Source organism: Dipodomys merriami, unplaced genomic scaffold (genome assembly GCF_024711535.1).
Source record: "Dipodomys merriami isolate MVZ:Mamm:240054 unplaced genomic scaffold, mDipMer1.0.p SCAF_81, whole genome shotgun sequence".
In the NCBI taxonomy this organism is placed as follows: Eukaryota; Metazoa; Chordata; class Mammalia; order Rodentia; family Heteromyidae; genus Dipodomys; species Dipodomys merriami.
Genome location: NW_027206413.1, coordinates 3,967,276 through 3,981,050, shown reverse-complemented (window position 1 = coordinate 3,981,050; position 13,775 = coordinate 3,967,276). Strand labels below are relative to the sequence as shown.

General features: G+C 46.9%; 1 protein-coding gene across 1 annotated transcript in view; it reads right to left on the bottom strand.

Annotated features, from left to right (window-relative positions):
- Positions 1-11,618, bottom strand: part of LOC138819707 (sorting nexin-2) — a 42,927-nt gene extending 31,309 nt beyond the window's left edge. The window contains exon 1 of the mRNA XM_070011229.1: positions 11,478-11,618. Within this exon, the coding sequence (XP_069867330.1) occupies positions 11,478-11,585 (108 nt within the window). The 5' untranslated portion in view covers positions 11,586-11,618. The remainder of the gene's footprint in view (positions 1-11,477) is intronic.
- Positions 11,619-13,775: the final 2,157 nt, after the last annotated feature.

Genomic DNA, 13,775 nt, shown 5'->3' with positions numbered 1-13,775 from the left:
TTTCTTGCAGAAGGAGATGTCTCCAAGCATCAATAGTCTTCGAAACTCAATCGATCTTGAAAGTACCTGGCATATGCAAAATGTTCAAAAACACTGCTTTTCCATAAGAAAGATTACTATCAGTTGAATTAGTTATTCTATGATTTCTGAGTTTCAAATTAAAATAGGCCCTTCCTCCAAACTTTTACATTTCAGTTAATCTAAACATTATTTTGTACTTAAACATAATGAACAAGAAGTAGACCTCAGTTGTGCAGCTTTTATTTTCTTATAACAGTTAAAACCAAGTCTTAAACTTAAACATGAAAAGTGGACTATAATGTAAACTATGAATTTGGAGTGATAATCATGTCAATATACATGCATAAATTGTCATGCAAGGTGGGCATTGGTGGCTCATGCCTGTAATCCTAGCTACAAAGAAACTAAGATCTGAGGATCAAGGTTTGAAGCTAGCCCAGGCAAGAAAGTATGAGATTCTTATCTCTAATTAACCACCAGAAAACCAGAAGTGGTGCTGTAGCTCAAAGTGGTAGTACGCTAACCTTGAGCAAAAGAACTCAGGGTCAGCAGTCAGGCCCTGAGTTCAAGTTCTACAACCAACGAAAATAAAATGAAATAAAATACAATGGTCACACATGTACCACCTGGGTAGGACACAGTGAAAATGGGGGAGGCTACGCATGTGCAGGGCTATACATGAAGTCAATGTGACTGCCACTGTACCTTTTGTTATAAACTTAAAAATCTTAAACACATAGCAGAAAGATGAGTAAAATGAAACATCACATGAAAAAAGTTGGTAGTTACATGAAAAAACACTTGTTAACAAATACTGCATATATTCTTCATATGTAGTTGAATTAAATAAAAAAGAACAATATGAAAGTAGAAGGGGACTATATGGGAAGAAGGGGACCAGTATGTGTGAAAGAGGAGTGCAAAAGAGGTCTCTGATCCATTTGGAGTTGATTCTGGTGCAGGGTATATAAGGATCTAGCTTCTACAGGTGATTAACCAGTTTTGCCAGCACTATTTACTGAAGAGGCTGTCTTTCTCCCATTCTATTTTTTTTTTTTTTTTAGCTCCCTTATTGAAGATTAGGTGGCTATAGGTCTGCGGGTTCATTTCTGGGTTTTCAATTCTATTCCATTGGTCCTGAGATCTTTTTTTTTGCCAGTATTTATATGGTACCATGTGATTTTTTTGTTGCTTTGTATGTCCCTCCCCCATGGTATAACCCCGTTTTCAGTGAATTTGATGTTGGTCTAATTTGGGGAGAAGGGAAAAAACAAAATGTTTAAAATAGGGATACAGATTGACTCATTGCAACAATGAGATGTACAAGATGCTATGTCGAAAAAACAAACTTTACAATTTAGGCGGGGGTGGGGGGTATAGTTGAGAAGGTGGGATGGGAGGGGAAAAACAAAGGAAGAAGCAACAATGCAGGACAAGAAGTGTACTCATTACCTTGCTCATGTAACTGTAACCCCTCTGAACAGTATTTTCGCAATAAAAACTTATTTTAAAAAAAGGGCTGGGAAGGTGGCTCAGTGAGGCCCTGGGTTCGATTCCTCGGCACCACATAAGCAAAAAAGAAAAAAGCCAGAAGTGGCGCTGTGGCTCAAGTGGTAGAGTGCTAGTCTTGAGCTGAAGAGCTGAGGGACAGCACCTAGGCCTAGAGTTCAGGCCCCAAGACCAGATCCAAAAAAAAAAAAAAAAAAGAACTAGCGAGGGAAGGGGTAACACTGCCCAGAAAGAAATGTACTCATTACCTGACTTACATGTAACTGTAACCCTCTGCACATCACCTTTACAATAACAATATAAAAGAATTATATGCATATACTGAATAATAATTTAGCCTAATAGGTTAAAAATTAAAGGAACCAAAATGTATATAAACTCAATCTAATGAGAAAATACTATACAAATCTTTAATTAAATGCTATGTAGTAACCGAGACAGAACTTGAATAAAAACTAATAAAGGACATAAAAATGAAAATCTACAGATTTAGTAAGAGGACAGTAATGACACTTTCTCAAGACTAATCTCCTGTTAGATAACTCTATTACTTTTGTCTAAGATACTAGCTAGGTAAAGGTACATAAATACCTGTAAGATTTTGGTCACTTCTCTACAAATCTTAAATTACTTCAATATTGGACATTTAAAAATTGCAAGTATTGGGGCTGGGAATGTGGCTTAGTAGTAGCATGCTTGCCTAGCATGCATGAAGCCCTGGGTTTAATTCCTCAGTACCACATAAACAGAAAAAGCCAGAAGTGGCATTGTGGCTCAAGTGGTAGAGTGCTAGCTGTGAGCAAAATAAGCTCAAGGACAGTGTCCAGGCCCTGCATTCAAGCCCCAGGACTGGCAAAAAAAAATTTTTTTTAAGTGCAAATATAAAGTTAAACCAAAACACTTAAGGTATAATAAGACACACACAATCACAAACTTGACTGTTTTTGATGATCTGACCAATTACTGTTCCTAGCTATATTTTCTATCAAATTGAGATGAGCCTAATAATTCTAATAAATCTAATTCTAATTAGATGAGTCTCGTAGTTCTAACAATTTTTCTTCAAAGAAAAAAAAATACACAAATAGGATACATATACTAAACCTTAGTAAAAAACAGAGAAATATATGTAAAAAAAAAAAGACATAATTCTGTCAAGGAACTAGCCTGGATATGGACCAAAAGTTAAGTATATTTATTAATTACACTAAAAAAAAAACCCTACTTATTTAGCAGAGGAACAGTTTCAAAATTAAGTTCTATTACGATACATGAAGAAATGTGTACATAGGAAATGCTTCATAGGAAAATGCTTACACTTTAAGGTTAAATGAGAAAAGGCCAGTAGTGCATTTGTCAAATTAATTCTCATTTTTTCATCTAAAAAGATGTATGCTACAAAAGTGAGAAGTCAAGCCTGAGGTATATGCCTGTAATCCCCAATTTGGGAGGCTGACACGAATTTGAGTCCAGCCTCCCCTAAACACAGAGATCCACTCCCTCACAAGAGAAAAGCGGCAGAAAAACTGTTAGACAGTGGGTTGCATGTGGTTATTTTAACTTTTAAAAATTTGTATCTTTATTTTCCAAGAGCTGACTTAAAGAATTACAAGTGTCTCAATGGTAAAGTCTTATCACATGCTAAAGTATAGACTTAATTGTGAAAGTGTCAGGAAAGCTTTTTAGGCTATTATTTAGAATATTCTAGGACCAGTGTGATTAAAATAGGGGAGATCAAATGTGTGAGAATTAAGGCAGATTAGCGAACTATTAATCTAGAAAAACAATAGTAAGGATGATTAGAAAGATATGAGTTAAAAAGCTTCATAAACCAATACTAAGGATGATTAGAAAGATATGAGTCAAAAAGCTTCATAAACCAGGCATGGTAGTACATGCTTGCAATCCCAGCTACTTGGGAGGCTGAGGCAGGAGGATCACAAGTTTGAGTCTAGACAACTAAGGGCAACACTATGTACATATAACACGAGACAGAAATTTTAAAAGACAGAGTTAAATTAAAGCAAACCAAAGAATCTACACTTTAGCCACTTCAAAGAGGATGGAAAAATCAGTGAATTTACTTAAATCTGGAAAAATCAAGAGTTTTAGATCTTGTCTCTGCTTTTTCCAACAACCTGATTCCAAGCAGCCATTTCTCTTTGCCTATCCCCTTCTCTTGTAAGAACATGGAATTATAGTGCCCAGGCCCTGAACACAAGCCCAGACTGGCACTGAAAAAAGAATGAAAAGAGTAATACAGCCACACATTTAGCTGGTTGCTTGTGGCTCAGACCTACAATCCTAGCCTCTCAGAAGACTGAGGAAAGTCCATGATTATGTCCAACAAAAATACTCAAAAAAAGCCAAAGTAGAGCTATGTCTCAAATGGTAGAGTGCTAGCCTTGAGCAAAAGCAGCTAGGGATGATGACCAGGCTTTAAGTTCAAGACCCAAAATGGCACTGAAAAAAGAAAGAAAAAGAATATGGAATTATAGTTATTAGATTCAATTACTGACACTTTAAAATTTATTTAGCATTAATATTCATGTACTACTTACTATGTCCTATCTGCTTGAAAGATAAAGTAACCCTTCAATTTGCTCATTTGAAAGTTTCTCAGCATTTTAGAGTGATGCTGTTTCATCTGCTCTAACTGTATAGACACAACCCCTGGAGTAACTTTCTATGACATACATCGTACTTTTCTGACAGCAATTAAAAACATTTCAGTTTTAGTAGTCAACTTGTTCATTCCATGTTCCCAAAAGGTGTATTTCTTATGCTAGTCTACTTCCATCAAATGAGTCACCATGAAGATTTTTGTATTTACAATTTCTACAGAATTTCATCTCTATATTAATATATGTTTGTATATCAACAACGCTCTCCACCCATATCCTCCACTGCCCCTTGCACATGAAAGATAGATAAACGTTCTTTCATTTAAACTTCACCTCCAGACTTTTGGGAGATTGTCTCATTTTGCCAGTACCAGGGCTGGAACTAGATCTTCAAACTCTCACTCAGGTTTCTTGATCACAGCAGACACTCTACCTCTTGAGCTATACTTCATGTCCAAAGTTTTGCTACCTATTAGAGATGGAATCTAATGAACTTTTCTGCATGGCCTGGCTTTGAACTAGGTTTCTCCAGATCTCAGTCTCCTAGTTAGCTAGACTGACAGGTGTAAGTTACCAGAGTCCAGTCTGTCTTTGAAATAAGGTCTTTGTGACCCTTTGTCAGCTGTCTCAAGCTCATGCCCTCCTGTCTCTGCCACTTGAGTAGTTGAGATTACAGATGTGTACCACCAGACTCATGAAAAGTATTCTTTATGATGGTTTATAGTTCTCATGTCTTGCATTCAGTGCCTCTTTTGGCCTCAACCTTCAAAAAACTTATTTTGCTACTCTTAATACTTAAAATTAATTATAGAGAATAGGACACTAGTGGCTCCTGCTACAATTCTAGCTACTCAGGAGGCTGAGTTCAAAGCCAGCCTGGGCAGGTAAGAATCCAGCCCCGGCAGGCAAGTCTGTGAGACCCTTATCTCTAATTAATCACACACACACACACACACACACACACACACACACACACACACACGTCTGTGAGACCCTTATCTGTAATTAATCTCACACACACACACACACACACACACACACACACACACACACACACACACACACACACACACACACACACACACACACACACACACACACAGAAGTGGAGCTGGGCTTACGTAGTAGAATGATAGCTTTGAGCAAAAAAAAGCTCATGAACAGCACTCAGGCCTGTTCAAGTCCCTTGACCAGCACATACACACGTGTGTACACAGGCACATGCATGCACACATGGGTATATACAATTGACGGAAATATAAACATTTGTCTCTCACTTTTGACTTCCTCATCCTGAATCCTGACGGTTCTATTTCCTATCTTTATAACCATTGTTTGATCTTTACTATACCATAATCGGACTACTAGAAAGAGTTAGCTGTGTATCAAAAATTGGTCCACATATAGTTCATCTCAAAATCACCCTTAATAGTAATGTATTAATTTTTAACCGGGTCAGACTAAAGAAAAAATTCAGTTAGTCCCCTAGTCTGCTTTAATTTTAGTTGCAAATCGTTTATCCATCATTTTCTATTATTATTGCCCCATTTCACCTTATCTCAATTAAGAAATAAAATATAATTTTGTTTACCAACAGCAAAACAACATTTCTATTTTGGCTCTCAAAGTAGTTAATAACACAACAGAGCAGGTTCAGTGACAGACTATACATGGTAATTGTCCAAAGTAAAGACAAAAGAGCTCACTGGAAAGCATCAAGGATGATAGAATTGAGAAATACACAAGCATCTACTAGTGTTCAGAACTGACATTACCAGAAGTGGCATACATGAGCAGATTATTTCCATACACAGAAGTACCTGGGTACCTCTCTTGATTCCTATGCTGTGTCCTTCACAGGAGCTTCCGAACATTGTTCTAGACAGTTTATGTTTCTGTTTGTAACCAAAACCCTTATCAACATGTCACATTTTAAGTAACTGCTATTCCCACTTGAGTGCCTTTGTTCATGTTAACCACCTCCTTCAGACTTATCTTCTCTCTTCTGTCTGTTATTTTCTCCAAACATCTCAACATCTCAATTCTTCAGAAGAGCCTTTAGAAGCAAACTTTATTCTACTTGTTGGCCCCTCCAATTTAAGTACAGTTCACTAACTTAATATTCTAGCTAAATATTACACATTCACCGGTGACTTGATACAGGCATGAGCCAATGGTGCCCATCTACTTGCACTGCTGCCAACATCTAAACAGTATGGCAGAGTAAATACTGAAGGACTGCTTGTTTCTTTCTGGAAATAGGATCTCACTATATAAAGCTGACTCCCAACTCCAGATCCTCTCAAGTGCTAGGAGTACAGGTTTGTGCTGCTACACCCACCTAATACTCAATATTCACTCAAGTAAATTAAATCTTTTGGGACTACTTACATGATTCCATACATAGAAAATCCAGAGCAGAGAACTCTATTGTAATAAAAAGTCCTGGCTTTTTAGTTGAGGCAGAGGCATTAGGGAAAGGGAGGGATGGCATGGGAAGAATACAAGGTTTTTCTGAGCTGTTCTTTAAAAAAAAAAAAAAAAGAAATTGGGGAGTGAGGGAAGGGGTGACATTGTCTAGGACATTGTACTCTTTACCTGACTTATATAACTGTAACCTTTATAATAACAGTAAAAAAAAAAAATTGAACTAGGTGCCAGTAGCTTATGCCTGTCTTAGTAGCTACTCTGGAGGCTGAGATCTAAGGATTGTGGTTTGAAGCCAGCTTAGCAGGAAAGTCAGTGAGACTCTTATCTCCAAATAACTATAAGAAGCTAGAAGTGGAGCTGTGGCTCAAGCAAAAAAGCTCAGGGACAGCACCCAGCCCCAGAGTTCAAGCCCAGGACTGGAAAAAAAAAAATCGATTCAGGTGGGTGCCAGTGACTCATGCTTATAATCCTAAATATGGGGGAGGCTGAGATCTGAGGATCGTGGTTTAAAGCCAGCCTGAGTAGACCAACCTATGAGACAGTTATCTCCAATTAACCAGGGAAAAGCTGGCCCTGAATCTGGCCTCTTACCATTGGCGATATGGCTCAAGTGGAATAGTGCTGAGCAAAAAAGCTAAGCAAGAGCATAAGACTGTCAGTTTAAGCCCTGGTATTGGTATGCATGCACACACGTGCATGTACACACACACACATGTAATTGTACAAAGGGATTTCATGGTGGTATTTCATATACTCAGATTATGAAAATGTTCTAAGACTGCCCGGAAGTGACTGTTGCACACATCTATGAATACACTAAAATTGGGCTGCACACATTGATGGATCACTTATATGGTATATGAAAAGTACCTCAACAAAACTGTTTTAAACACAAGTATATAAAGTCCTGACATTCCTTTCTGAAGGTGCTATTACTCCATGCTAAACAGTGCTTAAAGATCAAACATCCTTAAGCTTAAGATTCCACCATTTAAGGAAAAAGTAGCATTCATGAGCAGTTTGAAGCCTTACCTTCTCACATACCAAGAAGAGCAAGGTTTTGCCGAATTCCTTCCCTTTGCACCCAGACTCTAACCTGGCCCCTCACCACTTTCTTTTTTTCAATCTCACTATAGAAACAATGGTAGAAATGTGAAACATTTTGTTGTCCAGTTCTGTTTTGAGTGTGGAGTGTTTCTGTGGTGTGAAAGGGTGCTGTTTTTGAAACAATATCTTGGATTACAGATATGTACCACTGTATCTGGTTCAAATAGCTTTTATTTACTGAAAACAGCTTTTTGTGACTTTTTAATCTTGAAAGGTAATGCATCACCCTCAAAATTTTCTACACAAATAATAGAACCTTAAAATCTCATACTTCATTGCTATTATAAAGATGATATACAGAAGAGTTACAGTTACGTAAGTCCCTTGCTCTCCTCCTACTTGGGTGATTTATGTCTTACTTTCAATTTAAAGTTTAGGGTCTTTCTTAGGCGATATTTAAAGCAGATTGAATAACTTAGGGCCTACCAACTAGTGTTGTCTATAGACCTGAAACAGTATCAGAACAGCTTGTTAATACGGTATAAATCTGAATCCAGAGCTACAGAATCAAAAAAAAATTTTTTTTTTTTTTGGTCCGGTGGTAGGGCCTGAACTCTGGGCCTGGGCGCTGTCCCTCAGCTCTTCAGCTCAAGGCGAGCCCTCTACCACTTGAGCTACAGCGCCACTTCTGGTTTTCTGGTGGTTTATTGGAGATAGGAGTCTCACGGTCTTTTCTGCCCGGGCTGGCTTTGAACCGCGATCCTCAGATCTCAGCCTCCTGAGTAGCTAGGATTACAGGTGTGAGCCACCAGCGCCCGGCTCAGAATCAAAATTTGTACTTCAATAAGATCTCTAGAAAACTTAAAAATATAGTTTGAAAAGCACTAGGGATGCAAGTAAGTAGTAGGTCCTAGGTTTGATTCTAGGTACCACAGGCAAACAAATGAAAATTACTGCAGTCCTAGACCAGGAAGGCCAAACCAGGATCTTGGTCCTGAATCCTAGGCCATATAGGTTTTAGTGAAGTACAGGCATCTGCATGGATTCTACCAGGGGGTCACCCAGCAATTCTACTCAAGAACGTAAAATCTAGAGGCTCATGGTTCAAAGCCAGCCAAAGTAGAAAAGTCCACAAGACTTTGTCTCCAAAAAGACCAGCCCCCTCAAAAAAATCAAAAGCGAACAAAACAAACACCAGCCACAAGCAGAGCTGGAGACATGGCTAAAGTGGTAGAATACCAGTTAAGGAAGCCAGCTGAGTATGAGGCCACAAGTTCAAACTTCAGTAGCACTTCCCCTCAAATTGAAGCCCTGTGTGTGAGTGTACACGCGCGTGCGTGTACCCATTCTAGGACTTGAACTTAGCGTCTGAGCTTTTTCACTCAAATGGAGCCACAGTTCCATTCCCACCTTTTTCTGCTAGTTAACTGGAAATAAAAGTCTCATGGACTTTCCTGTCCAGGCTGGCTTGGAACCACAATCAGATCTCAGCCTCCTGAGTAGCTAGGGTTATAGGTGTGAGTCCTAGAATGCAGCTTCAAAGCCCATTTCTTTAGAGCAGCTTCAGTATACTAAGAAATACTGCTATACAACCTTCCACAAATATGTTAAAGTGCAAATAAATTGAATCTACAAATTCATAGCTGTACTATCTTTCTCCCTTTTTCTGTTGTTGCTGGGGCTTGAACTCAGGGCCTAGGTGCTATCTCTTAGCTTTTTCAGACACTTTACCACTTCAGCTACACACACCTTCAGTTCTGTTTTTTTTTTTTTTTTTTTTTTGCTGGTTAATCTTGTCTCCCATGGCTGACTTCCAACCTTGATCCTCATATCTCAGCCTCCTGAGTATTACAGGTGTGAGCCACTGGTGTTGGGCCTACTTTCTTGTAATAACCTGAATGAGCCCATGAAACAAGGATTCAGGTGAACATTCAATGATTTTTACAACTTTCACAGTACATTAACCAAGATAAATTTAAAATATTCCTAATCAAAATTTGCAGGCTTTCACAGGAAAACTGGTCAAATACTGTACTTCTAAAAAGTCCCACACATTTGGGAAGTACAGACCAGTTCTGTTTACTCAAACCTAGACAACTTCCATTAGACAGGAGTGTTTATGCTCACAGCACCCAGCCTCCACTCTGCTATCAAGTTAGTTCTTTTCTGCTGCTGGAAACCTTTGAGTTCCCAAACAGAATACGGGAATACAGGTTTCAGGATCCTGCAGACTCTTTCATAATGTTGAAGTAACACTATAATATATGGCTACCTTTAAAAAGATATTGTAAAATTTTTTGGGGGGGGGTCCGGTTGTGGGGCCTGATTGCTGAGCCACAGCACCACTTCCGGCTTTTTTTTTTCTTTTTGCTTATGTGGTGCTGAGGAATCGAACCCAGGGCCTCATGCATGCAAGGCAAGTGCTCTACCACTGAGCCACCTTCCCAGCCCTGAAATTTAAACTAATTTTTTAGGAGATGCTGGTTTTGACAGCCTGGTATACATTTACTATGTGTAAAAGTGTTAAGATTTTGTGAGGAACGAAAGGTGATCAAGGTACCATCCGCAGCCTGCGGAAGAACCTGTAATGCAGAGAGGGGAAGTCAGGCTGGGACCATAGCACATACAATTAGCCGTTTCAGGTAACTAATGGCCCGATGGGGTGGCTAATGACCGTAATCCTCACTACTCAGGAGGCTGAGCTATGAGGATCATTATTAGGTTGGAAGCCAGCCGGGGCAGGAAAAGTCCTTGAGGCTCTGAACTCCAATTAACCACCCAAATGCAGGAAGTGGGAGCTGTGGGTTAGTGGCAGAGAATCGGGCTTGAGTGAAAAAGGTAAGGGGCAGGTTCCTAGGCCCCATCCAATCCTCTGTCCCGGAGCCAGCACAAACACGAAATAAAAGAAATTCGGATGATGGATATTTGAAGTTCCAGTTGAGTCGGTGCAGAACTAAGCAGGGCAGCTTTAACAAAGCACGGAACCGGGTGGCACCGAGGCAAAGCACCGGGGGAATGTGCTGACATTCTGAGACACACACTTAAAATACCGTTTGCGAGGTGCAGGCTCCGGCCCAGAGCAGAGCCTTCCGAACGGGAACGAGACGGAGGCGGGCCCGACACAGTTAAGTTCCTAGAGGGTGTTCTCCTTTGACAAAAACAGGAACCCTCAGCTTCAGAGATCGCTGATCAAGCGAGAAGGGAGGAAAGGGAGTGAAGATCGGTTTCTGTTTCCCCCGGGGGCAACTCAGGAGGGGGAAAACTCGCACGAAACCGGTTTCCCCGCACGACTCCCCCCACCCTGAGCTCACCTTTCCGAACTACCCGGCCTCTGAAAAGCCCAGCACGGGAAACCGACGGACCCGACCCGGTCGGTGGACCCGTCGGTCTCAGGTCCGAATCGGGACAAACAGTCCTCCCAGGGCCGAGTCTGCGGACCGCGCACGCAACGCCCCCCGCGGTCCCCCCGGCCTCGGGCCGCCGCTCCCGCGCTCCCCGCAGGCACACCGCCCCGCCTCCCGCGGGAAGCGCGCCCCGAGGGCCGGAGGAGCCCGAGCCGGGGCCGGGCCCGGAGCCCGAGCCGCCCCGCCCGGCCTGGGAGGGGGCGCGATCGACCCGGGCCCGGCGAGCGGGGACGGCGCGCGGCCCCAGGCCCGTGGGCCGCCGTGGGCCGAGGCCCGGCCGCTGACAGGCGCCGCTGACAGGCCCCGGAGGCGCGGCCCGCGTCACAGGTGTCACCGCGACCCGGCCCTGCACACCGCGGCACGGCGGCGGCTCGTCGGGGCGGGGGGGGGGGGGCGACGCGCGCGGCAGCGCGGCCCGACACCCACCGCGACGCGGCCTCACCTCCAGCGTGGACACCGTGCTGGTGAACAGGTCCTCCCCGTCTTCCAGCTCCTCAAAGTCCGTAGGCTTTCCGTCTCCCAGCGGAGGAGGTTCCCTCTCGGCCGCCATCTTCGCTCGCCCCGACCGCGGCGCGAACTGGGCCTCGCGGACCTGTCACGTGAGCACGCACGGCCCGGCGGGCGCGCGCGACCCGCCGGCTGCCCCGCCTCCCCAGCAGCCACGCCCCCGTGAGGGCCCCTCCCTACCCCCCCCTCCCGCCCGGCCTCGTGACGGCGTGCGACGCCCGGCCCCGCCCCTGTGCGGCCCCGACTCGTGACAGCGCGCACTGCCCGGCCCCGCCCCCGTGCGGCTCCGCCCCCGGCCTCGTGACGGCGCGCCCCTCTCGGCCCCGCCCCCGTGCGGCTCCGCCCCCGGCCTCGTGACGGCGCGCGCCGCCCCGCCCCGCGTCGGGGTCAGTGTCGGGTTCGCGCCCGCGGGCCGACCCGACGTGTAGTTACCCCGCACGTTCTCCTCGGCCCCGGGCCGCTGGACTCCGCCGGCCGGTACTGAGGCGCGGCCGTTGTCCCTCCCAGGCCGCACGGCTGGCGCGCTACCGCTCGAGCCACAGCTCCGTGGCCAGCTCTTGGTGGTTAGTTGGCTTTCCTGCCCCGGCTGGTTTCGAACCGCGATCCTCGTCCTGAGTAGCCAGGACTACAGGCGTGAGCCACGGACGCCTGGCTGGGGCCGCCCGTGGGGGGGGGCGGGCTGGGCCTGGGCGGGAGGGGGCGCCCCGCTGGGGGGTGTGGACCGGGGGAAGACCCGGTTCTCCTCACTTCCTGCGGCCTGTGCGGAGGGGAGCACGATGGGGGGGAGGGGAGCACGGCCCGAGGCGGAGGGGAGCACGATGGGGGGGAGGGGAGCACGATGGGGGGGAGGGGAGCACGATGGGGGGGGAGGGGAGCACGATGGGGGGGGAGGGGAGCACGATGGGGGGAGGGGAGCACGATGGGGGGGGAGGGGAGCACGATGGGGGGAGGGGAGCACGATGGGGGGGAGGGGAGCACGGCCCGAGGCGGAGGGGAGCACGGTCCGGAGGCGGAGGGGAGCACGGTCCGGAGGCGGAGGGGAGCACGATGGGGGGGAGGGGAGGACGGCCCGGAGGCGGAGGGGAGCACGGTCCGGAGGCGGAGGGGAGCACGGTCCGGAGGCGGAGGGGAGCACGATCCGGAGGGGAGCACGGCCCCGAGGCGGAGGGGAGCACGATCCGGAGGGGAGGGGAGCACGGCCCGAGGCGGAGGGGAGCACGATGGGGGGGAGGGGAGCACGATCGGGGGGGAGGGGAGCACGATCGGGGGGGAGGGGAGCACGATCGGGGGGGAGGGGAGCACGGCCCGGAGGCGGAGGGGAGCACGATCCGGAGGCAGAAGGGAGCACGGTCCGGAGGCGGAGGGGAGCACGGTCCGGAGGCGGAGGGGAGGGGAGCACGATCCGGAGGCGGAGGGGAGCACGGTCCGGAGGCGGAGGGGAGCACGATCCGGAGGCGGAGGGGAGCACGGCCCCGAGGCGGAGGGGAGGGGAGCACGGTCCGAGGCGGAGGGGAGGGGAGCACGGTCCGAGGCGGAGGGGAGCACGGTCCGGAGGCGGAGGGGAGCACGGTCCGGAGGCGGAGGGGAGGGGAGCACGGGCAGAGGGGAGCACGGTCCGGAGGCGGAGGGGAGCACGATCCGGAGGCGGAGGGGAGGGGAGCACGGTCCGGAGGCGGAGGGGAGCACGGTCCGAGGCGGAGGGGAGCACGATGGGGGGGAGGGGAGCACGATGGGGGGGAGGGGAGCACGATGGGGGGGAGGGGAGCACGGCCCCGAGGCGGAGGGGAGCACGATCCGGAGGCGGAGGGGAGGGGAGCACGGCCCGGAGGCGGAGGGGAGCACGGCCCCGAGGCGGAGGGGAGCACGGTCCGAGGCGGAGGGGAGCACGCTGCGATGCGGGCTTCGAGGCCCGAGAGAGGAGGGGAGGTGGAGGGGGGAGAAGGGAAAGAAAGACAATGACAGGAAGCCCCGGCTCCTGCTCAGTTTGTCGGGAATGGCCAGCTTGTCCTCAGGCGGTTCTTCTTTTTATTCCTGATTTCCACCTCTTCCTACTCTGGTCTGTGTCTGTCTGTGTCTGTCTGTCCATCTTGGAGCTTAAACGCAGGGCCTGGGCGTTGCCCCTGAGCTCCTTTGTTTCTTTTTCTTTTTTTGTGGGGAGGGGGGGTCCGGTCGTGGGACCTGAACTCTGGGCCTGGGCACTGTCCCTCAGCTCTTCAGCTCAAGGCTAGTACTC